This window comes from Xenopus laevis, chromosome 7L, assembly GCF_017654675.1.
Source record: "Xenopus laevis strain J_2021 chromosome 7L, Xenopus_laevis_v10.1, whole genome shotgun sequence".
Taxonomy (NCBI): Eukaryota; Metazoa; Chordata; class Amphibia; order Anura; family Pipidae; genus Xenopus; species Xenopus laevis.
Window position 1 is genome coordinate 79,691,009 of NC_054383.1, and position 24,627 is coordinate 79,715,635.

At 38.2% G+C, this 24,627-nt stretch overlaps 1 protein-coding gene across 2 annotated transcripts in view; it reads left to right on the plus strand.

Annotated features, from left to right (window-relative positions):
• The first annotated feature begins 328 nt into the window (after nucleotides 1–328).
• The window catches only part of sorl1.L (sortilin-related receptor, L(DLR class) A repeats containing L homeolog), a 98,331-nt gene continuing 74,032 nt past the window's right edge, over nucleotides 329–24,627 (plus strand). The window contains exons 1-5 of one of the 2 annotated variants that reach the window (XM_018225758.2): nucleotides 329–667; nucleotides 8,517–8,633; nucleotides 9,282–9,407; nucleotides 9,790–9,951; nucleotides 24,403–24,470. In XM_018225758.2, the coding sequence (XP_018081247.1) occupies nucleotides 410–667; nucleotides 8,517–8,633; nucleotides 9,282–9,407; nucleotides 9,790–9,951; nucleotides 24,403–24,470 (731 nt within the window). In that variant the 5' untranslated portion in view covers nucleotides 329–409. Of the gene's footprint in view, nucleotides 668–8,516; nucleotides 8,634–9,281; nucleotides 9,408–9,789; nucleotides 9,952–23,009; nucleotides 23,030–24,402; nucleotides 24,471–24,627 lie in introns of those variants that run through there. The other variant, XM_041569221.1, reaches the window with a different exon arrangement.

Consider the following 24,627-nt stretch of genomic DNA (forward strand, 5'->3'; position numbering starts at 1 on the left):
CTAAAATAAGTGTGGAGAGAATATGGGGCATTTCTTACACATAGTACATGGTGCGGCCTTTCCTGCCCTCTGAATGTTGCCAATTGGCCATGCAGAGATGGAGATGTATGAATGGAGATTTTGGGCAATACTTTAATGAATAGGCTAAAATGCTTTTCCTTGTCCATATTCTGTAACCTTAATAAAACGCTTATGTTCTCTGTACATTCGAGCCTTGGAGCCAGACTGCTAGCACAATGATGAATTAGTGTTGAGCTTCAGCTGCCGCTACCTACACAGCAACAATGCGCAGCGTTTGATCACGGCAAGCGAGTGGTTAATGGCGGAGCAGGTCACGTGACAGGCTGCCCGCCCCGGCAAGTACTGAGCAGGGAGGGGGGGGAGTAAGAGAGCAACATAGATTCGCATCATGGCGACACAGGAAAGCTGGAGGCTGCGGTGGCTCCTATTTCTAACCGCACTTGTGGCCGCTGGTGTTGAGAAGGCGGTCGGGGGGCGGACCTTGCATGTCCCTGGTGGCTGGAGGGAGCCGGGTGCCGGACTGACCACCATAAATGCCCGTTACTTAGGAGACAGGGTCAACAGGAGAGCAGCGCAGGAGCCTGTACTTCAGCGGAGGAGGAGGAGCAGCAGCGGCGCGGAGCATCCTGTAAAGGTGTACGGGCAGGTGAGAAGAGGCCTCAGCCGGGACACAGGCGGCTCCTCTATTCAATGTGCCATTTAACTGAGCAGTAGCACTTTGTAGTGGTACAGACTGATGCCATTGCATTGCCCCGAGCTCTGTCCGATACAATTGTGCCTCTGTAAGGGCATCCAGTAGATTACTAGACATACAGTGGCCCAAAACTTCTACATTCAGTAACTGTCTCATTCACCCTTGCAATAGATGAGCATGTTTAGGTGCAGTGCAACCTAAATGCCAATAAATGCCATTACTGGGGTCCTGACCCCCCTTTTTGTAGTACAGTAACAAACTTACTGCTGTTATTCACCCTCTCATGATTAGCCTATGTAACTACTACATTTCACTACACATACATTTACAACTATCCCATTGCTCTTCATTTTTTAACAGTTCTTTCTCCTCATCTGCCTCTTTCCAGCTTTCAGTTTAAAATGCTATAGGTAGGCTTGCGATTATGAATTAATTTGTTTGCTATCTTTCTATTCAGACCCTCTCTTATTTATAATCCAGTCTCGCATTCAAACCACTGCCCGTTGCTAGGGTAAAATAATCGGTAGCTACCAGATAGCTGCTGAAGCGGCGGAAGAAATAGTTGCATCAAAAAATTTGTGCATAGTGCAGCTACACCAGGAGAAATAATTTATTGCACACAGATCAGTTAGATGTTTGTAAAAAAAAACTTGTATTGAGGAGCCTAGTCTATGGTCATAGGTCTACTCCTAACACTGCATGTAGGATCATGGGCAAAGATGGCAGTCTGTCAATGGTCAATGATGTAACTAGATGTTCCTGGGCCCCTCCACAAATAATTTTAGGGCTCCCAACATAACCAGAGGTTGTCCTTTTATTTTTTAACTAATACATGTTGAATTTGCTCATTATTTATGGCCTCATGGGCCCCTATACTTCCTGGACCCCTGCTTCCTCTTTAGTCACACCCCTAACCTGTGTAATGCTGGGTATCATTTCCCACGCCCACTAATACCCAGGCTATCATTGCTAGCTCCATAAAGAATGCATACTTGAGTACCCATCCCTGAAGACATGCAATTAATATTTAAACCACTGCCTAGAATTAGCCCTTTTTCAGCCTATCCTAAAAATGTGCCATCTTTGTAAGGATGCGTTTGACACAAATGCTCCCACCATGGATTTTCAATGTATCTTAAAAAGAGTACACAGGAATTAAAGCATTTCACCATAAGCGTATGTGCCAGAACTGGTATGTAAATAACTAAACAATAGCTTCTTTCATTGACAGAATGCCCTTTTCCCAAATTCTTTCCACGGGATTTAGTTTAAAGGGCAAATTCACCCTTTAAGAAAACTGAGACTATGGTAAAAATAAAATAACTTTTGCAGTGCTACTTTATTTTCAGCAGAAAGGCAATGGAATTCATATAATAATTTCATAAGAATCCTAAATTAGTTGTTCACCTTTGAGTTAACTTTTAGTATGATGTAGAGAGTGATAGTCTGACATAATGTGCAATATGTTATTCAGCAGCTCTCCAGTTTGCAATTTCAGCTATCAGGTTGCTAATTACCCTAGCAACCATGCACTTATTTTAAAGGGATCCTGTCATTGGAAAACATGTTTTTTTCAAAACCCATCAGTTAATAGTGCTACTCCAGTAGAATTCTGCACTGAAATCCATTTCTCAAAACAGCAAACAGATTTTTTTGTATATTCAATTTTGAAATCTGACATGGGGCTAGACATTTTGTCAAATTCCCAGCTGCCCCTGGTCATGTGACTTGTGCCTGCACTTTAGGAGAGAAATGCTTTCTGGCAGGCTGCTGTTTTTCCTTCTCAATGTAACTGAAGGAGTCTCAGTGGGACATGGGTTTTTATTATTGAGTGTTGTTCTTAGATCTACCAGGCAGCTGTTATCTTGTGTTAGGGAGCTGTAATATGGTTACCTTCCCATTGTTCTTTTGTTTGGCTGCTGGGGGGGGGAAGGGAGGGGGGTGATATCACTCCAACTTGCAGTACAGCAGTAAAGAGTTATTGAAGTTTATCAGAGCACAAGTCACATGACTTGGGGCAGCTGGGAAATTGACAAAATGTCTAGCCCCAGATTTCAAAATTGAATATAAAAAAATCTGTTTGCTCTTTTAAGAAATGGATTTCAGTGCAGAATTCTGCTGGAGCAGCACTATTAACTGATTCATTTTGAAAAAATGTTTTTTTCCCATGACAGTATCCCATTAATAAAAGACTGGAATATGAATAGGAGAGGACTCAAATAGACAGATAAGTAATACAAGTGAGCAATTTGTGCATTTGTAGCTTTACGGAGAATTTGTTTTTAGATGGTGTTGGTGACCCCCATTTGTAAGCTGGAGATGGAGAAAATGGCAAATACTTAAACTATAAAAAAAATAAATAAATAACGAAGACCAATTAAAAGGTTGTATAGAATTGGCCATTCTATAACATACTATACATACTGCTTCATCTACAGATTTGTATATTCGCTTTATGTGTGGGGTAATAATAGCACAGTAGTTACTAAATTCTTTAGGAGCTTTATGCAGGTTTATAAGCACTGTATTGGCTTTAAAGCCACTTTATGCACAGGGTATACACACAGTAGTTGCATAGTAGCTTTATGCATGGGGTATTAGTTAAGAAGTATTTGTATTGTAGCATTATGGGTGGGGGGATATTAGCACAGTAGTAATTTTGTAGTAGCTTTATGCAGGGTGTATTCGCACAGTCAGGGGGTATTTGCACAGCAGTAATTCTATAGAAGCTTTATGCCTGGTGTGTTAGCACAGTAGTAGTCTTATAGTACCTTTTATGCATGGGTATTATCACAGTAGTAATTCTATCGTAGCTTTATGCAGGTCAAATATAGGAATTTTCCTATGGGTTACAATTACCCTTTAACAGTTCTCAAGAACAAAGTTATGTGTAGTTTCAATAAAAGAATAAAGCTGGCCATGCATACAGATGTTTCCATACAGTTTCATCTGTTTGGTGAACTGAAGAATACATGCATCTGTGAGCGGCCCGAAACAATAGATATGGCAGATCAGTCAAGAAGAATGATCTGTGAAAAGTGTGTGACTGTACTAATATTAGACAGACTTCCAAAAAATTGGGCCTTTTATGGCCACCGCTAGGAGCATGTAGATTGCTGTAGTGGCAGATGCTTGGTATCAATTACTTTAAAAGTCATTTCAGATAGATAAATATGGCAAGTTACATACTGCCCAGTAGCCCACTTTGTTGGAAGGTTATCCTATTGCCTTACTTTCTTTATTCGCATTGTCACATCTGTGTACTATGTATAGTCACTCTTACATTTCCATACTCTTATACACCTCTGCCCATTGTCTCTCGCTGTTATATTCTATATTGTTTGCTTTATAAGCAGGAGTATGAAGTGTTATTTCCATAAACCTATTTAAATGCTTTCAAGTTGTGGAAAAACTCCTGCTGATCATAGTGCTTTGCTGGTTTTCTTACCCTAGAGACTATTTTATTTGCAGTTTGCCATGTTGTTAACTGTAAAACACGCCCTAACAGCCAGTCAACATTTTGCATTGGAGCCATAAGTCAGCCCAGTGCTACCAATCTGAATGTAATGTAAATTGTAGGGATGCACCGAATCCAGGATTTGGTTCGGGATTCGGCCTTTTTCAGCAGGATTCTGATTCTGGCAGGCCAATTCGGATCCTAATTTGCATATGCAAATTAGGGGCAGGGAGGGAAATCGCGTGACTTTTTGTCACAAAACAAGGAAGTAAAAAATGTTTTCCCCTTCCCAGCGCTAATTTGCATATGCAAATTCGGATTTGGTTCGATATTCGGCCGAATCTTTCACAAAGGATTCGGGGGTTCAGCCGAATCCAAAATGGTGGATTTGGTGCATCCCTAGTAAATTTTCAAACTCAGGACCTGAAGTCTGTTTTGATCACCTACTGCCAAATGTTCAGTTGTTAACCAAATCGAATCCACAGAGACACATAAAAAGGTGACCGTAAAACAAAAAATAGGGAAAAAAATAAATGCAGCAGAAAGCACCCAAAAGTGAGCTAAAAAGCTAGCCATCAGGGAGCCTGTTGTTTTTGGGCAGCTCAGCTTCACTATCATGTTGTAAGTGATTGATTGGCACCCAAGAACCTGATTTTGCAATTCAGGTATAGGATCTGTTATCCGGAAAACCTTTATTGAGAAAGCTCTAACTTAAGGGAAGACCATCTCCCATAGACTCCATTTTAATCAAATAATTAAAATTTTTAAGATTTCCTTTTTCTCTGTGATAATAAAACTGTAGCTTGTTCTTAAACCCAACTAAGATTTATTGAATCCTTATTGGGGGTGCATTAAAGGTTTTCCATAGCCTCTGACCTAGTTTCTAAATTGTTCATGCATTCCCCTACAGCTCAGGATCAAGCTGGCAGCTTTCGAGCAGTGGGACCTGATAATGCAAGTGTCACTGGACTTAGGCTTGGCACATGCACAGAACAACCAGCCCAATTTGCACATGTGTAGAAAGTGCCTTATTTTCTTAGTTTCTGTTGACGTGCACAGGGTCTAGATTCTGGGGGTAGATTTTGGGAAGCAAAATGTTAGTATTTTTCTGTACTGAAAACATAACGAAAGGGGGGATTACTGTTGGAGTTTGGCAGATTTCCTTGTCCTTTTAAGGTAATGTTTACGTAAAAGTGCTTTGGTTTTCTTTGCATAATAAAAGCATGTAATTCTCAGCAACTCTAACATATTAATTTTAAAACTTTCCCCTTTCAATTGCAAAATGAAGTTGCAATTTAAAGGGGATGTAAACGCAAAAACAAAATTTCTTTAATGAAAGAAATGTAATTCTTTAATGGATTGTTTTTAATTTATATACCTGCACAGGTAGTGCTGCACTCTGCCAGTGCCACCTTGAGGACTCCGATCATAGGGAGGTGCAGTCAGTTCTCACTACTGTGCATGCCCCTTCTCTTGCCGTTTCTGCTAGCCATTAATCCGACTGGCTGAATCATGTCAGACAATCCGATGAGGGAAATGCAAATGAATGGCACATGTACAGGAGTGACCAGTGCCTTCTTTTCCTCCTCTCTGCTGGTAAAGTCAGAATAATGTAGACGGGACCTACAGCCAAGGTATCGGTGATCCCCCTGCCTTGACCTAAGGTTCTATGCAACAGTACCTGTGCAGGCAAATATTTTGAAAGTGATCCATTTTATTTTAAATGTAAACCAAATTACAAATATCCTACAAATTACCTTTCTACTACCTATCTCTTTATTATTCAAAGGTAAAACTTCCCATTTAATAGTGTATATATTCTGTAAAAGTCTGCTTTGTATAAATTAAGCAGAATAATAATAAATGCAATTGCAACTGAAAGAGGTAGTAGACTGATTAGAAGTACTATTAGCACCAGCTGTATTATATTCGGCAACGTTCATGGTTGTAAATCATATGTGGGCTGCAGCCTTGGGGCAAACACTACAGACAAGTAAGACTGGTGGTGCCCTCTTTGACAATGTGTTATAGATGTCTGTCGCACCAAGACTCCATAAAAACTGTTAACTATTTCTAGATAATTACTCTGACCTTGGAAATCTCGTTGTGCTTAAATATCCTCCGGGCAGGGATTCAATGCCTCGAAAATTATTTTTTAATTTTGCACAATTGTAGTTCCCAAAGCTTGGAGGACAATGTATGGGGGATCTGCTAACATTTTTTTCATTTGGTGCTGTGTCTGTCTTTGAATTTTATATACAATTTGGATTTATAAGGGGTTAGAGAGTGTGTCCTTTTCCTTTGGTATCCTCTCTGCAGATTCATTGGTGTATATATACTTTATAAGCATACTTTACAGCTAGCACTTTTTATATAAGAACAGAAGCATTTTTTAGAAAGTCTTTAGACGTCCACATATGAAAAAATATTACCTGATGTACAGCCACAAGGAGAACAATAGTCCTTTTAAAATCTTAAACTTGTTTAGTACTGCTTGCCTTAAAATGGTGGCACTAAAATAGTATCACAGTGCCATCGATTCTATGGTTCTTTGTGTTACCACTAAGCATAGACATGACACATATCAAAGTGTTAAAGGGGATCTTAACCCATATAAAATAAAATGTAGTTAAGAAAATAACAAAATGTAATTCTACACATTTGTTAAAAAAAAGCCCCTAAATACTGTTACATTATAAACATCAAACATTTTAGATTGAAAATATAACTTGATATTATTTATTATACTTTTTTATATGGTGCTGACGTACCCAGCACTTTACAGAGATTATACATCATTCCCCTTAGTCGCTGCCCCAGCAGAGCTTACAATCTAAGGTCCCTATCACATTCACACAGACACAAAGGGTCAATTAACCTGCCTGTGTTTTTTTTGGAGTCTGGGAGGAAACCAAAGTGTCTGGAGGAAGCCCAATCAAACATTGGGAGAAGATACTCAATTCATACAGAGGGTTCCCTGGGCTGAATTCTAGTTTTAACTATTACAAATAATCTTTGGGTGAGGGAATCGAACAGCATTTAAGGCATGGGTCAACAAACCAACCTAAATCAGCCTGACTTTCTACACCTCAATTACTTATATACTCTTGCCAATCCATCTACCTCTGACATCACTGGAGGGCGGGGCTGACGAGCATGTAAATTAAATCGAGCAACAGAGCTTCAGCTGGGAAATCTGTCAGTGGGGCAGGGGAGGAAACAAGGGTACAGTGGGGAGGATCCTGGCCCATGACCCGTCTAAAGAGTTGGCACAAACCCACCAGACCTGCATACCACAACAAGGCATCTAATATATAACACACCAATCTGGTGTCTTTGTTGCATGTACATAGTATTTTTCTATCCTTGAACAGTATGGCTGATATTTACCATGCTGCCTCTAATCTCTTCTCGGCTATGTGCGCAAAAAATTATTTTGTGCATACGTTTTAAACTTGTCTACGCAGTTTTTAAAAACAGTGTGCTCGGGTCATAATTGATACAAATCTTTGTGCTTTCTGTGCTTCACAATTTGTGCGCACACCTTAGAGGAGGGAACATTGCTACACAGCCATATTACTTTACTTACATGTGATATAGATCAATGTTTTAATTTATCTAAACATGTTAAAGGGGTTGTTCACCTTTAGTATGTTGTAGATAGTGATATTCTGAGACAATTTTTCAATTAGTTTTCATTTTTTATTTGAGTTCTTTAGCTTTTTATTCAGCAGCTCTATAGTATGCAATTTCAGCAATCTGGTTGCTGTGGTCCAAATTACCCTAGCAACCATGCATTGGTTTGAATAAGACACTGGAATATGAAAAGGAAAGGGCTTGCATAAAAAGTAGCAATAACAATACATTTGTAGCTTTACAGAGCATTTTTAGATGGGGTCAGAAACCCCCATTTGAAAGCCAAGGAGTCAGAGGAAGAAGGCAAATAATTAAACTGTAAAAAATATTTAAATAATGAAGACCAATTGGATAGTTGCTTAGAATTGCCTATAGCTATAATATACCAAAAGATAACTTAAGGCGAACCACTCCTTTAAGAATTCTGGAAAGCCTAAAAAGTCTGCTAAAGCACATTACAGTTTCTGTAAACTTTACTAAAGAGCTGCTACACATTTTTGTGATCTTACAACAGCTTTTTGTCAGCTGAGAACATACCGGGCATTCGGCTAGTATGTGCACACTGAGCCAACATACTGACCAGAATCATTCTTGTTGCACATCTGCTAGTGCTCTCCAGGGGTAGAGATGCAAGAAGAGCAACAGGGATGACTGAACACATTTGTTCATGATGTACTGATGGGCTTGCTTTATATTGTTGTTTTACAGGTTAGCTTAGAAGACTCTCACAATCAAATTGTTGTCCACTGGGCTGGAGAGAAAAGTCAAGTCATTGTTGCTTTAACCAGAGATAGCCTGGCACTATTGGGGCCCAAAAGCAGTAATGTAAGTATAAAAAGTACATCATTTAAAAAATAAAATAAACCCCTTGTGCTCTACAGAAAAAAACTGCTTCAGGAATGCTTGGTAGTTTCCCATTTCAGTTGCCCCCCTTTTTTTTTTTTAAGTAAAGAGATGATTCCTTTGCCTACTACCAATCTGCCTTGAGCAAGCCATGTTACAGATGTTTTCTTGGTGGATGTTTTCTCCACCAGCAGAAAAGAGACTGGAACTGCTTACTTGAATTGGGAACTCATGGCAGAGCTGACACTGGTGCTTTTCTGTCCAAAAACACTTGTGTTGAAAAGCAACCAGTACTGGTGCTGTGGACACTTCTCTGGTGGAGAAAACAACCCATATCTCATGATACTTAAATTGTATTTTTGGATGATTTTCTTTCCTCACATAGCCGTTCTGTACTGGAGTTCATTTGTACGTTACTTGGAGAGGTGGAGAGTCTTGACTCAAACACTGTACGGAACAGGATAAAGTGACATATCCTTAACAATCAGTCCTTTTGCACATTTACATCTTTTATGGTGTTATTGGTTTTTTTTGGATCAAGTTGTTGCAAGATGTGGGTAAAAGGTTTTTTTCCAGACTTTATTTCTAGTGGGGCGTCTTGGGAAGCTAATTCTCTGATTTGTTTTCCAGGTTTATGTATCGTATGACTATGGCAAAAGCTTCAAGAACATTTCTGAGAAGTTCACTTTCCCTGCTGGAAACACAAGTGCTGCTACTGTGTCTCAGTTCTTCCACAGTCCGGCAGATAACAAAAGGGTACAGAACCTAGTCATGTATTTCTTTCTTGCTTTCCCTCTAACTTCCTGTTTAATGGCATATATGGAAAACCTGTTAATTATTTTAATCTATTTATATATCACATTGGTTTGCTTAGTCATCCAATTGCCATTTTAATTAAAAAAAAAAAAAAAAAATATATATATATATATATATATATATATATATATATATATATATATATATATATATATATATATATATATATATATTTTTTGCTTTTTGTCTGGTTTTGACACTTGCTTAGTCCATTGCTAAATGAGGCTTGTTGACTACAAGTATGCAATTTTATACAATTTTGATAATTGTTTATTTTCTTGGTTTGGTTTCCATTCCACCCCTCCCTTCCTCCCCCTTTTAGTACATCTTTATTGATGCCAATGAGCAATACTTGTGGATCAGTGAAGATTTTTGTAGCACTGTCAATGGCCTTCCTGTTCCCTTCAAGCCAACAGACCTGCTTCTGCACAGCACAGAGCCCAGTCTTGTACTGGGATATGACAAATTTCATCCAAATAAACAGGTGAGAAATTGTCTTCTCTATATTTACCATCTTCATTGTCTTTCTTTTTGGAATAACAAAAAAAAAAAAAAATATACTGTGTAAAGAGGATGACAACCCAAAACAACAAGATGTGAATATCTAAAAGTGATTTTGGTTTATCCTTTTCTCCTTTGGTCTGTTAATCACATAGAAAGGGACATAAATACTTTTTAATTGCAGTTTTAAATTTACAGTTGACTTTACAACCACTGAAACTAATGTGTATTGGAAAGTTACTTTCAAAAAATGCTTTTCCTTGCTGCCAACAAGTAATCCTACTGTGAATCCATACTGATAGCAGGAGCAATTGATCGTACAGGTATGAACTGTTTGGATGCAGGAGGTCATTATCCTATCTTTTTAACAGTGTAAAAAGTCTCTGAAAAATATTCTCACATCTAAATGAATGTACTGTTTTAAAATATTTCTGAATAATTTGTTACCCTTCAATGAAGGAACTAATGTTGTGGAGCACACTTAAAAAATACAGGCAGGCTAATGGGTCCTAGTTGTGTGAATGTGATCAGTTGGACAGAAACTGACCTGAATGATGTCCAATCTCTTAATGCTTTGCAGAATATATTGGCGCTATGTAAATTAAGCACCTTAGATTTCAGCACAACCAAACAATTAATGTATGCCACTAAACTGCAAGTTTGTATAATTTGTATCAATCCTTATCTGTAGCAAAGTAATAGATGATTGGATGCTTTACACGATTTCCATTCAATCTTTAGTTCAAAGCAAACTAGTTCAGAAAGTGGCATACAAAAAGTAACAAATAAGTAAAAGGTAACTTTTAATAATGTTACCAATAAAAGGGCTACTCTTTTTAGACAGACTCACTGCTCAACCATATTGTTAGCAGTGCTGGACAATGTCCTTAAAAAAAACAACAAAATTAAAAACCGCAACAGGTGGACATGGTGTTTCAAAAGAGACCTCAATATATACTATAATTTCATGCTCCAATGGCTCAGTACCCATTATAGCCCGCTCCCTCCCTTCGCCCCCCACCTCGTGCTGCTCCTGCCTATTTACTTGGGGACCAAGTGGGAGCTTAGCACACCACACTCCACCTATGCTGCAATATGTGTTTCACCGACTAACTCTGCTTTATCAGGGCCACATGACTTCCTGGTCTGGTCTAGCCCACACTTGCTTCCTTGCACATGTATTATTGACAGTATTGTATTCACTCCCCTAGCAGGGAGCGAGTACAATACTGGCAATACATGCGCAATAAATGCCTTCATAGATTTCAAAGTGTTTATGGTCATTGTGTTGTTGGAATACCCAACCCCTGTGTAACTTTGTGACCGATACTTGAACATTATCCTGAAGAATTTTGGGTTGAATTCATCTGACCCTCGGCTTTAACAAGGACCCCAGTCCCTGAACTAGCCACACAGCCCCACAGCATGGTGGAACCTCCATCAAATTTGAGTAGCGGGTGTTTTTCTTGGAATGCGGTGTTCTTCTTCCGTCATGCAAAGCGCTTTTTGTTATGACCAAATAACTCAATTTTTGTCTCATCATTCCAAAGCACTTTGTTCCAAAATGACTGCGGCTTGACTAAATGAGCTTTTGCATACAAGAGACTCCGTTTGTGGCATGAGTGCAGAAAGTGCTTCTTTCTCATCACCCTGCCATACAGATGTTCTTTGTGCAAATTGGGCTGAATTGTAGAACGATGCACAGATACACCATCTGCAGCAAGATGTTCTTACCGGTCTTTGGAGGTTATCTTTGGTTTGTTTGCAACCATCCTCACAATCCTCCACATATGCCGCTCCTGTATTTTTCTTGGCCTGCCAGTTGTTTTACAGCAACTGTGCCTGTGGCCTTCCATCTCCTGATTACATTCCTTACAGTTTAAACCTCTGAGATAGCTTTTTGTAGCCTTCCCCTAAACCATGATACTGAACAATTTGTTTTCAGATCTTTTGAGAGTTGCTTTGAGGATCCCATTCTGTCACTCTTTAGAGGAAAGTCAAACAGAAGCACAACTTGCAATTGGCAACAATTTTTATGATTGGGCACACCTGCCAATGAATTTCAAGGCTTAATTAACTAATCCAACCAATTTGGTGTTGCCAGTAATCAGTATTGAGCAGTTACATGCATTCAAATTAGCAAAATTACAAGGGTACCCAAATTTTTGCACATCCAGTTTTTCACATTGATTTAATTTCATACATACTGCTTCACTAAAAATCGTTGTTCAGAAAACACCCCAGATGTTCCTGGGAAATGAAAGACATACCACTGTTATCTTTTTTTGTTGAAAGTGGAGTAAATTCTTATGCAGGCTGAGAGGGGTTCCTAAACTTTTAGACTGTATACTAAATGTATGTGTATTGTGTACAAAAAGCAGCTAGGGTAATACACTGCTTTGTATTGTATTAAGGTCTAATAACCCTTTGCTGCTCCAGAACGTAGAATATATATTTTTGTAGTCCGGTACCAGGTTTTTTGTTAATCTACTGTATGTGACTCTCTTTATTTCTTGCTAATGTTCAGTTCACATGCTGGCTTGTGGCCAAAAGGTTTAAGATAGTTGGGTAACTGCCAAATTAAAAACTGATACAGGTACTATCTTGCAAGAATGGTATCTGAGCTACGAAAACATCCCATCATGTTTTGCCATTTGTATAAAAAAACTTTTTTCTAATTTTGGTTCTGTACTTTACCACAATGAATAGCAACTCAGATGCAGTTGAACTGCAGACTTTCAGCTTTAATTTAGTGGGTTGAATAAAAATGTGAGGAACTACAGCCTTTTTTAACACACTTCATTTCAGGGGCTCAAAAGTAATTGGACAATTGACTCAAAGGCTATTTCATGGGCAGGTGTGGGCAATTCCTTTGTTATGTCTATCAATGAAGCAGATAAAAGCCCTGAAGTTTATTTGAGGGGGGGTGCTTGTATGTGGATGATTTTGCTGTGAACAGACAACATGCAGTCAAAGGAGCTCTCCATGCAGGTGAAACAAGTCATCCTTAAGCTGCAAAAACAGAAAAATCCCATCCGAGAAATTACTACAATATTAGGAGTTTCAAAATCTACAGTTTGGTACATCCTGAGAAAGAAAGAAAGAAAGCACTGGTGAACTCAGCAATTCAAAAAGACCTGGATGTCCACGGAAGACAACAGTGGATGCTCTGAAAATCATTTACAGGGTGAAGAGAAACCCCTTCACAACAGCCAAACAAGTGAAGAACACTCTACCATAAAAAGAAGACTACATAAAAGTATATTCAGAGGGTGCATTGCAAGGTGCAAGCCACTCAAAAGCCTCAAGAATCGAAAGGCTAGATTGGACTGCTAAAAAAACATCTAAAAAATTCAGGACAGTTCTGGAAAAACATTCTTTGGACAGATGAAACCAAGATCAACCTCTACCAGAATGATGGCAACAAAAAAGTATGGAGAAGAACATACTCATGAACAGCTTATGATCCAAAGCATACCACATCATCTGTAAAACATGGCGGAGGCAGTGTGATGGCTTGGGCTTGCATGGCTGCCAGTGGCACGGGAACACTAGTGTTTATCCATGATGTGACACACGACGGAAGCAGCCAAATGAATTCTGAGGTGTTCAGAGACATACTGTCTGCTCAAATCCAGCTAAATGCAGTCAAATTGAAAGGGAGGCGTTTCATAATAATGATGGACAATGACCCAAAACATACAGCCAAAGCAACCCAGGAGTTTATTAAAGCAAGGAAGTGGAATATTCTTGAATGGCCAAGTCAGTCACCTGATCTGAACCCAATTGAGCATGTATTTCACTTGTTGAAGACTAAACTTCAGACAGAAAGGCCCACAAACAAACAGCAACTAAAGGTTTGCTGCAGTAAAGGCCTGGCAGAGCATTAAAAAGGAGGAAACCCAGTATCTGGTGATGTCCATGAGTTCAAGACTTCAGGCTGTCAATGCCAGCAAAGGGTTTTCAACCAAGTATTAGAAATTAACATTTTATTTTCAGTTTTTTTAATATGTCCAATTGCTTTGAGCCCCTGAAATAAAGTGATTGTGTTAAAAAAATGCTTTAGTTCCTCACATTTTTAATGAATCTTTTGGTTCAACCCACTGAATTAAAGCTGAAACTCTGCAATTAAACTGCAGCTGAGTTTTTTTCATTTAAAATTCATTGTAGTAATGAAGAGAACCAAAATTAGTATAAAGTTGTTTCTGTTCAAAGATTTATGGACCTAACTGTACATGCCTGGGTTTTGGTGATGTGTGCTGGCCCGATACTCGTGGGTTTGGGCGACCACAGCACTCTGTATGCTGGTCGTGGCAGATTCGGGTTGAGCTCTTCTTCCTGCTCTCCCCGCCCGCGATCCTATAGCGCCTGCTTCTGGCACACTTTCTTTATACTCTCTCGCTCAGCCTGCCCAAAATGTGTCTAGAAGAGTGCTACTATCCGGTGCGTGATATGTTAAACCAGTCTGGTCATGACATGACATGCTGGCCGTTTTGGGGTTAAAAGCTTTCATAAATCTCATTAGGACTGAGTTTCACTTCCATGTTCTTGAAGAATACAGATATGGGATACATCAAAAAAGGCACTCGGTAACTATTTCTATCTAGTAAGTTTTATATATCTGTTTCTGTCACAGTTCAGAGGTATAAAAGCAGTAAGACTGAGCACCTTGAGGACTGTGTTTAAGTGTAAAAATGTATTCTAAACACTTCCTTCTCCAAAATGTTATGCACCCACCAATGAAATAGATTGCTACACCCCCCCCCAGTTTTCTCCTAACAGGAGCACTGGCCATCTAAGTGCCATGCTGGTATTTTACTTTTTCTTCCTACCAGCATTTACATATTCCAGTTGTTGTGGTTTTTTTTTTTTTTTGCACAATCCTGTTTTTGAGCTTGCATTTTTTTATAAATAAATGCACATTCTAAAATTATTTTTTGAATTAGAAATAAACTTGAAAGTATGAATTATGATACATCTCTCCCTCTGTCTCTGTTGTCAGTACTTTTGTCTCCACACAGACGGGCAGTTGCAGAGAACTGGGGAAATTCATTGGGTTTTTGTGGCTTATAATAAATAGGAAATATTCTCAGAAGGATTTCAGTTCATTTCTTCATTTGCAAACCAATATATTTTTTTAGGGACCTCTTGCTCCAAGAGTGAGTGAAAAAGAACCAAAAGAACCAATTTTTTTGCTGTTGCTGTCATATGCTCAGAAAGCAAGTGTTTTTCACAGCAGAAGACCATTTGCTTTCATTTTTCCTTGTAGGAGAGCCAGTGCTGAGCATTTACAGCCCACAGTATTTCAAGCTTTTTCACTTAGCTCAGTTTTATTAAACCAGCAATGACAATAACACTGAAACTGATCAACTAAATGACTCACCTCAATGACTCCATTTTATCCAAATAATCCAAATTCTTAAAAATGATTTTCTTTTTCTCTGTAATAATAAAACAGTACCTTGTACTTGATCCAAACTAAGATAAAATTAATCCTTATTGGAAGCAAAACCAGTCGTTTGGGTTTATTTAATTTTTGGCAAACATTTGACACAACCAAGTGCACAATTGGACATATAGGGGCAGATTCACTAAGCGTCGAATTTGCGCAATATTGCCCTACACATGAGCCCAGTGTATAGTTTATGTGCCATATGTTAGGAAATGTAGAGGGGAAGCCGGGTACCCCAGAAAAAATTTTACTATCTTTTGCAGCCTATTACCCTGAAAAATGAAGTCGCCAGCATTTTTTGGGACTTTTTGGGAAATTTTCAACAATTTTTTAAGGAAGTCCTATCTACTCTATTGCACTTCGCCTGATCTGAGGTGGCGAATGCAAGTCTGGCGCAAGAGGTACCGTTCAGTAAAATCCACATCTTAGTGAATTCGCGTAGTTACGTCCCTTCACCAGAGTGCAACTTCGCCAGGCTTGAGGAAGCGAATTACCGCTAGAGTCTATCTCCTTTGCTAGCAAAGTTACGCCTGCGCCCATTAGTAAATCGGCGAAGTAACTAAATTACGTCATGCTTTCGAATTTTCACTAATGTTCGTCACTTTGCCCTTTAGTAAATTTGCCCCATAAGCTCTAAGGGAAGGCCAGAACAGAAAGATAAAAACTTTAGGTATTAAATGTTATACAGCTGCAGTCTGATTAGCGTAAATAGAAAATGTGCAGTTAATTGCCAAAAATTATTGCAAACTGCATATAAAAGTCAGTATTTACATAAGCAAATGTAATGGAAGATAAACCAGCGCTTAGAGCATAGAGATGGGGGGGGGGGATAAAAATATAGTGTAGTAGATTTGGTTTACTGACTTATGATTATATATTTACAGTAAGTGATTTATGCCGACACATTCTATAGTCCATGCAGATAGTGATAGCCCAACAACTACTTTAGTTGTCATAAAATATAATGCAAAGTATATATAAATTGGCAATTACACCTTTCACAGAAATACAAATAGTGCAAGTGCATTCACTCATCTAGTATTCTCAAAATAAAGTGTAGAGATCAACAATACCCTTTATGTTAAAAATAATGCTATAATGAGCAATTCATTTTTATTTTAATGTGACTAATACAAATGTTTAATATAATAAGTGATCTTTTCTATGATGTAATAGAACCAAAGGGCTATACTAAAGTCTCAGTTTACTCACAGACAGAGCTATATTTCAGGTTTCTTGTTTGTTACTGCAAACAATACATTTCATTTCTCTATATACAGGTATAGGATATGTTTTGCAGAAACCCATTATCCACAAAACTCCAAATTATGGGAAGGTCATATTCTGTATTATAATCAACTTTGTTATATTTTAAAAAATGATTTCCTTTTTTCTTGGTAATAATATTACATTGCCTTGTTTAGGTATTGGTATTTATTATTTGTTTTATTTATTTAGCTTTTTATTCAGCAGCTCTCCAGTGGGCAGCTTCAGCAATCTGCTTGCTAGGGTCCAAATTACCCTAGCAACCATGCATTGATTTGAATAAGAGACTGGAATATGAATAGGAGAGGGTCTGAATAGAAAGATGAGTAATAAAAATTAACAACGATACATGTGTAGCCTTACAGAGCATTTGCTTTTTAGATGGGGTCAGTGACCCCTGTTTGAAAGCTGGAAAGAGTCAGAAGAAGGGAAATAATTAAAAAACTATAAGCAATAAATAATGAAGGCCAATTGAAAAGCTGCATAGAATTGTCCATTCTATAAAATACTAAAAGTTTACTTAAAGCTGAACCACCCTTTAAAGTAAACTTTTACCGTACTATAGAATGGCCAGTTCTAAGCAATTTTTCAATTGGCCTTCATTATTTATTTTATATAGTTTTTTTTTTTTTTTTTAATTTGCATTTTTCAAATGGGGATCACTGACTCCATCTAACAAACAGATGCTCTGTAAGGCTACAAATTTGTTGTCATTGATACATTTTATTACGTATCTTTTTATTCAGGCCCTGTCCTATTCATAGTCCAGCCACTTATTCAAATCACTGCATGGACACCTCTTCATTGTAGGTGATTTAAATGCGGTAGTAGATCCAAACCTCGACTGTACAACCATACGCAAAAAAACCCCAGCTAATATCCAATCTTTCTTAATCTCTTCAGAATTGTATGATGTATGGAGATGTTTCCACCCCAAAGAAAAACAATACACTTTTTAATCCTCAATATACCGTTCCTTTACCAGAATAGATCACATCCTAGTGGAAAAATTTTCACTTCCACTCATCTCTGACATCTCAATTGGTACTAGGACGTGGTCAGATCACTCCCCAACAACAGTTAAAGTTAGGATACAAGGCTCTCCACCAAGTGCTACCATCTGGAGAATGAACAAAATCACACTCCACTCAGAACAATCCTTCGATATGATTAAAAAACACCTAGAGGAGTTCTTTACAATAAATAACAAAGCAGGAACCAGTAAGACAACCTTATGGAATGCCCATAAGGCATACACGAGGGGCATTTTTATTCAACAAAGTGCAATCCTTAAAAAAAGAAAGAGAGAGAACACTCATTATTGAAAGAAATTAAATTATTGGAAAAGGCAGTGTACACAAACAAAAAAGTTGAATTAATTCCCATATTGAAATCGATACGCCAGGAATTAACAGATGTATTATACCAACAATATGAAAAATTGCAGACTATTATGAAAGAAAATTGGTACACAGACAGAAATAAGGCAGGCAAGGCCATGGCTCATAAGATAAAAGGCCGTAGAGTGGCTCAAAGAATACTAAAAATTAAACATCCAAAATCGAATATCATGACTTACCACCCCAATGATATTGTTGATGCTTTAGCATCATATTATGAGTCACTCTATAATCTGGGCCAGGATCCTGAAACGCACAACCCCACCCAATTAGAGATTAATGAATATCTAGATAGTGTTCAACTACACTCAATCTCAGAGTTTGAGCAAAAACAACTAAATCTCCCCTTTAGCCAACAAGAGGTTGAAATGGCAATCAGATCTTTGAAGCATGATAAGGCACCAGGAATTGATGGTTTTATTAATGACTATTTCAAAAAATTTAGTAATATCCTATCCAAACCATTAACCAATATGTATAAATAATTGCTAACAGGCTCGATCCCTTGATTCCACAATTAGTACACCCAGACCAGGTTGGGTTTGTAAAAGGTAGAGTCACCAATGATGGTTCCAGGAAAGTTCTTACACTTTGCACAAAATCGGCTCTGTCGGATGCCTACTCTCTTCTTCTCCTTAGACGCTGAGAAGGCTGTTGACAGAGTTAGTTGGAAATATCTGTCCAGTATACTAACCAAATTTGGATGTGTAGGTTACTTACAAAAAGCTATTCTAGCCTTATATTCACAACCAACAGCCATGGCACCATCTTCAGGTTCCTTGTCTGCCCCTTTTAGTATCACCAATGGTACCCGACAGGGATGCCCACTTTCACCAACAATATTTATTTTGTCACTGGAACCTCTAGCACAAAAAATTAGAGAAAACAAAACTATTCATGGAGTCAGAGTTTATGACTCTGAAATAAAACTAGGACTTTATGCAGACGACATAATATTGTACCTACAAAAACCGTCTGTATCTTTGCCAAACCTAAGAAAAGAGCTTAAAAATTTCTCAAATATCTCTTATTATAAATTGAATGAACAAATAACAGTAATTTTACCCTGCAATATCAAAAAATATACACTCCAATCACTTAAAGGTACTTGCCCTTTTTCATAGTCCGCCAAATCAATTAAATGCCTTGGAATTTATATTACCCCATCTCTACCCTTACTATATAAAGAAAATTACGAGCCCTGGATTACTAAGCTAAAAACAAAATTAGAAGCACTTTCCAAATTAGAATTCTCATGGTTAGGTAGAACAGCTGCGTTTAAAATGATGGTTCTTCCACAGTTGCTATATTTATTTAGGAATATCCCAATTAGAATCCCCAAAAAATTATTTACCTCATTATAGAGTATGATAAATAAATTTGTATTAATAAATAAATCTTCTAGGTTTTCAAATAAAATTTTAACCCTACATTCCTCAGAACTAGGTTTTGGTGTCCCAGACATAGAAAAATACTATAAGGCTACTATATTAGAACAATCTAGAGTGATTTGGACAAATGACTTGTCCAAGCAATGGATACATTTGGAACAAGACCAACTCCCCCTCAAAAACTAAAGAGCATTTCTGGAATCTAGATTGATATGGAAAACCCAACAGCAAACCTCCAATCCCATTACAGCCAACACCTTGAGAGTATGGAAAGAATTTATTAAACTTAAGAGTGAAGACCCATTAGCAAATATCCAAATAAACCCCATAATAAATTTATATAGAATGATTAAAGGCTTAGATATAGGTAACTGGATAGAACTAGGCCTAGATTCAGTAGACAAACTTTTTGATGACACTAAACTGAAAACATTTGATGAATTAGTAAACCTTTACAATATTCCTAGATCTGAAAACAACAAATATCTTACCATACATAAATTTCTATCTAAAAATCCCCTAATCCAATAAATTTACCTCCCCAGATAAATAGACTGCTAAAATCTGAAAAAAATAATCAAAAAGGAACATCAGTATTATATAGAGCACTAGACATTAAGCCCGTTAAATTAACGGGCGCTAGAATTCGCCAGAGACGGTCCGTGTGCCTTTGCTTCCTCCTCCTACTTCCAGTGTGCGGGAGCTGAGAAGTTACTGTCCTATCTCGCGACGCAAAGTAAGAGTTCGCTGTGCAAACGTCACGCTCCCTTGGTTTATTGTCGGTTTCCTTTACAGAAAATGGCACGGGAGCCATGCTTTAGCACTAAGCCCACTGCAGGGGCCACGGACCATTAAAAGAAGGCCCCGTCCTTAGTTAGACTGCGGCCGCCTCTGGTGAAAGATGGAATCGGCGGTGATCCGGTCGAGAGCGGATATCCTCCGCAAGAACCCGCAGCAGGACTTCGAGCTCGTCCAACCGGTTGGCAGCGGCACCTACGGGGATGTGTATCCTACAGATCCTGTCTCTGCGTCCAGTCCCTGTGTCGGTCCGTGGGGCACATGCGCAGTAGCGCAATTCCACGGACACAGGGACTGGACGCAGAGACACTTGAAGATTATTATATAGGATATATATAGTATATTTTTCAATTAAAAAAATGGCTTGAATGACTTGTTAATTAAGATACAGTAGGAGAAGAATCCCTATAAGCAGGTTTAGAAAGTGCAGCACATCAGATGTGGGTATGTTATGTATAATGAGTCATCACCATGACATGTTTAATCATACAAAGCCTTTAGTAAGTAAATATATGTATGATACACTGCTCCACCAACAACGCGTTTTGTGACATGTATGATGGGATGATGAATCAGCAGCAGCAGGGGCTGCCATACAGCAGAGCTTCTCTGCGACACCCTTTAATGGATCAGCCCCATGACTGCCCCGAGTGATCACTCTTTCTAAAAATAACAGTGACCAGATCTGCCCTTACCTGCCAAAGCCAGCCCCAGCCGGGAAGTCAGGAGGGTGAAAGTAACATTCAGGTCGGGCCACTGCCTGCACGGGAATGGTTTGTTCCCCTACTGCTCTTTGGAGTTCGGCGGTCCCAGGAAGATTAGTCGTTGAGCCTGTGAATGCAGATTACTCGAGCACGTGATTCTGCGGCTCCGCCAATGGGAAGAGAAGAGGAGGCAAAATCAGCTGTACTCTGGATACAGAACAGGGAGGGACACCGGTGGGAGGATTTGTTGTGTCTGTACAAACTGGGCAGCGCGTGTGTATAGAAAGTGACACAGCACATGATGCCTTATTGAGGTTCACCAGATATGGCAACCGTATGTCTCTACAGGATGTTCCTGCCTCTCCTTATTCCTCAATATTCCTTGTCCACAATTGAAGTTTTTGTTTTAGCGGAATGACACAGAGCTGTGCTCTGATAGGCTGCTGCCCATCCAGTCCCTGTGTCGGTCCGTGGGGCACATGCGCAGTAGCGCAATTCCACGGACACAGGGACTGGACGCAGAGACACTTGAAGATTATTATATAGGATTATTATCATTAAAAGATGACACACCTAAATGGCAATTGAAAAAGTGGCAAGAAACTTTACAAACTGACATCTCACAAGAAGATTGGGAATTAGCCCTAAAATCCTTAAAGAAAGCATCCAATTGTGTTTTTATATCATGAGAACTGTATCAAAATGGTTTGACAATGGTATATGATGCCTGAAAAAATATCCAAATTTGACAGCAGAACAACACCTTTGTGCTGGAGGAACTGTGGCCAAACAGGCTCATTGGATCATATTTACTGGCACTGCCCTAAAATTACACCAATATGGTAAGAAGTAGAAAAAGTTTTACAAAAATTACCAGTTGCCCTTACTCATATCCCCCCAGGTATGGCTTTGTTACACTTGGGAATCAGGGACCTGCCCAAGAGAGAGAGGCTCGTATTCCATCATATATTTGTATCCACAAGACTTCTAATTGTTGATAACTGGAAATCTCCATATGTTCCAAAAATTACTGAAATTCTGAAAAAAGTGGATTTCAACTTGACAGCTGAGAAGTCTTGGGCTGTTAAATGTGGAAATCTACAAACCTTTCTCGGCAGGGCGAGTCTTTGATTGTCAGTGTATCCTGCATCCAAATTATCTGAATTTTAGATCTCTCACTAGCTAAATTTACTTTGATTCTGCAATACTTAAACAACTGGTCATTATAGCTAATTATCCTATCCATATACTCAGTGACATGTCCTGTTAGACAATACCTGTTCATTTGTTTATTATTTGATTACTTATGGTTATCGATATAAACTAGTAAGCGATAGAACTTCACATTAGTATCCCTTAATATAGTAGACATATCTACAAATAAAAATACGTAAAGTTTATTAGTTAAAAGGACACAAATGCACTGCATATATCCTTAAGGGATGGATGCGACCCTTGGAAACTTAGCAGGGAGGATGTTGGTCCCCCTGTTTCCATTAGGCTCTGCTCAAATTAGGAAAACAACAAAAATAAAGTTGTATTGTGATTGGTCCTATAGATTAAGCAAATATTTCATAAGAATGTTTTAATGTATAATTACAGCTATTAACCAATTCTTTATACATTAAAGTTCAGACCTGGTCCATTTATCTGTTTTTATCTTGTGATGTAAACATTTTACTGTTATTAATAAGATATGTCATATTTATGACTGTGTTCTATTTTAAAAAAATTTCAATAAAAAATATTGAAACCCAAATCACTGCATGGTTGCTAGCACCAGATTGCTGAAATAGCAAACCGGCGAGCTGCTGGATAAAATAGCTAAGAAGTGAACAACCCCTTTAAGCACTACTGGGCATTCTCCAGCAGTCCATTTTCACCTTTGCAAAGCATTAATCCTCTTGATTTCTTACAGAAACAAGTAAGGAAAAGATGAGGCCCGGAAGATGTGCTGTTGACTGATCCTTATTTCCTTTTTCAGCATAGTTGAGGAGAGGCTATCCCTAACCTTGATTGCGCAAGAGCATGGCTGTCTTTTTAATACAGGGTAAAGGTACAATCCTTCTTAATAAGATGACTTGCTCTTTCAGCATCTTCAACTTAGTACAGGGATGGGATGCATTATCTGGAAACCCATTTTCCAGGAACCTCCGGTTTACAAAAAGCCCGACTCCCATAGACTCTTATTTTATCCAAATAATCCAAATGTTTTAAAATGATTTCCTTTTTTGCTCTGTAATAAAAAAACAGTATCTTGTACTTGATCCAAACTAAGATATAATTAATCTTTATTGGAAGCAAAAGCAGCCTGTTGGGATTATTTAATATTTACATGATTTTCTAGTAGATATAAGATATGAAGATCTTAATTATGGAAAGATCCATTATCCGCAAAAACCTCAGGTCCCGAGCATTCTGAAGAACAGATCCCATAATTGTAGTTGTCAATGTTATCACTCTGGATGTTTTGTGAACATAAGACCTTTGGCACACAAGTATTTTGACAGCAGCAGTGCTAAAACTCCACGTGTGCAATTGCCCGAAAGTACCATGAACCTAATGCTGAGGGCTTGTGAATATGTTTACATAGTATAGGCTAGTAGTAGGTAGACAAAAAATGAGCTGTATTCTTTGAACAACTGGCAAGTTCTAATTTAATTCTTTGAAACTTTAGTTCTGCTCTTCTAAATTCTAACTTCTGTAGATCCAGTTTGATTTATTCTGTGGTTCCTTGACTTGTAATTCAGAGGAAAGATATATATTTTTCTTGGTTTGTCTCATGGTAAACCACAATATTAGCTTGTGGATACATATTTGAAATGTAATGTTTGCATTCCCATCTGTTCCAGTACTGCACTTGGCTTATACTATTGCTACTTGTCATGAAGCTTTGCCTGTACCCTTTGATTAGTTAAAAGCTAATATTTACCCTTTCTGTGCAAACATGTTGTCTTCTGCATATTCCTACATTATACTGCCAAGAAAGAGTGGAGAATTTAAAAAAAATACTACCCGTTGATTGGTTTCTCAGTGGTCTATTGCTTTTTAATGGATGAACCGAATAACAATCCTTGGATTGGTGTGCTTTGTTAAGATTAGGTACATTTATTATTATATAGTTATAGTCCACTTAACACATCTCATAGCTTAAAAAGAACTTATGTATAGTGTTTTTGCTGCGTAATTCTGCTATGTTTCTCCTGCCAACATATGTACTGTGCAGACAGCTTGAGAGAATTGGCTTAATATCTGGTTCTGTCTGCCATTTGACATGCAAATGATGATTTTATTTACTTTTGGAAAAGTTATATGGGACTTAAAGGCTTAAGAAAACCAAAAGCACTATATTTTGAAAACAAACCTTTAAATATATGGCAAAATAAAACCTATTTTATATATATATCCTTTACTGTTTTATAGTTATGGATGTCTGAGGATTTTGGACAAACATGGACAGTGATACAGGAACATGTTAAGACTTACAGCTGGTAAGTTTGTATGTATGCAAGTTGTAAGTGTGTGTCATAGGTCTTTTCAGTCTGAAATGTATGTGTGCATATACATATTACTTGGGTTGTTACAGACATCTGGTGTAAATTTCATGTCACTAGCCCCATTAGAAATATATTTACAGAGAAAACCGTT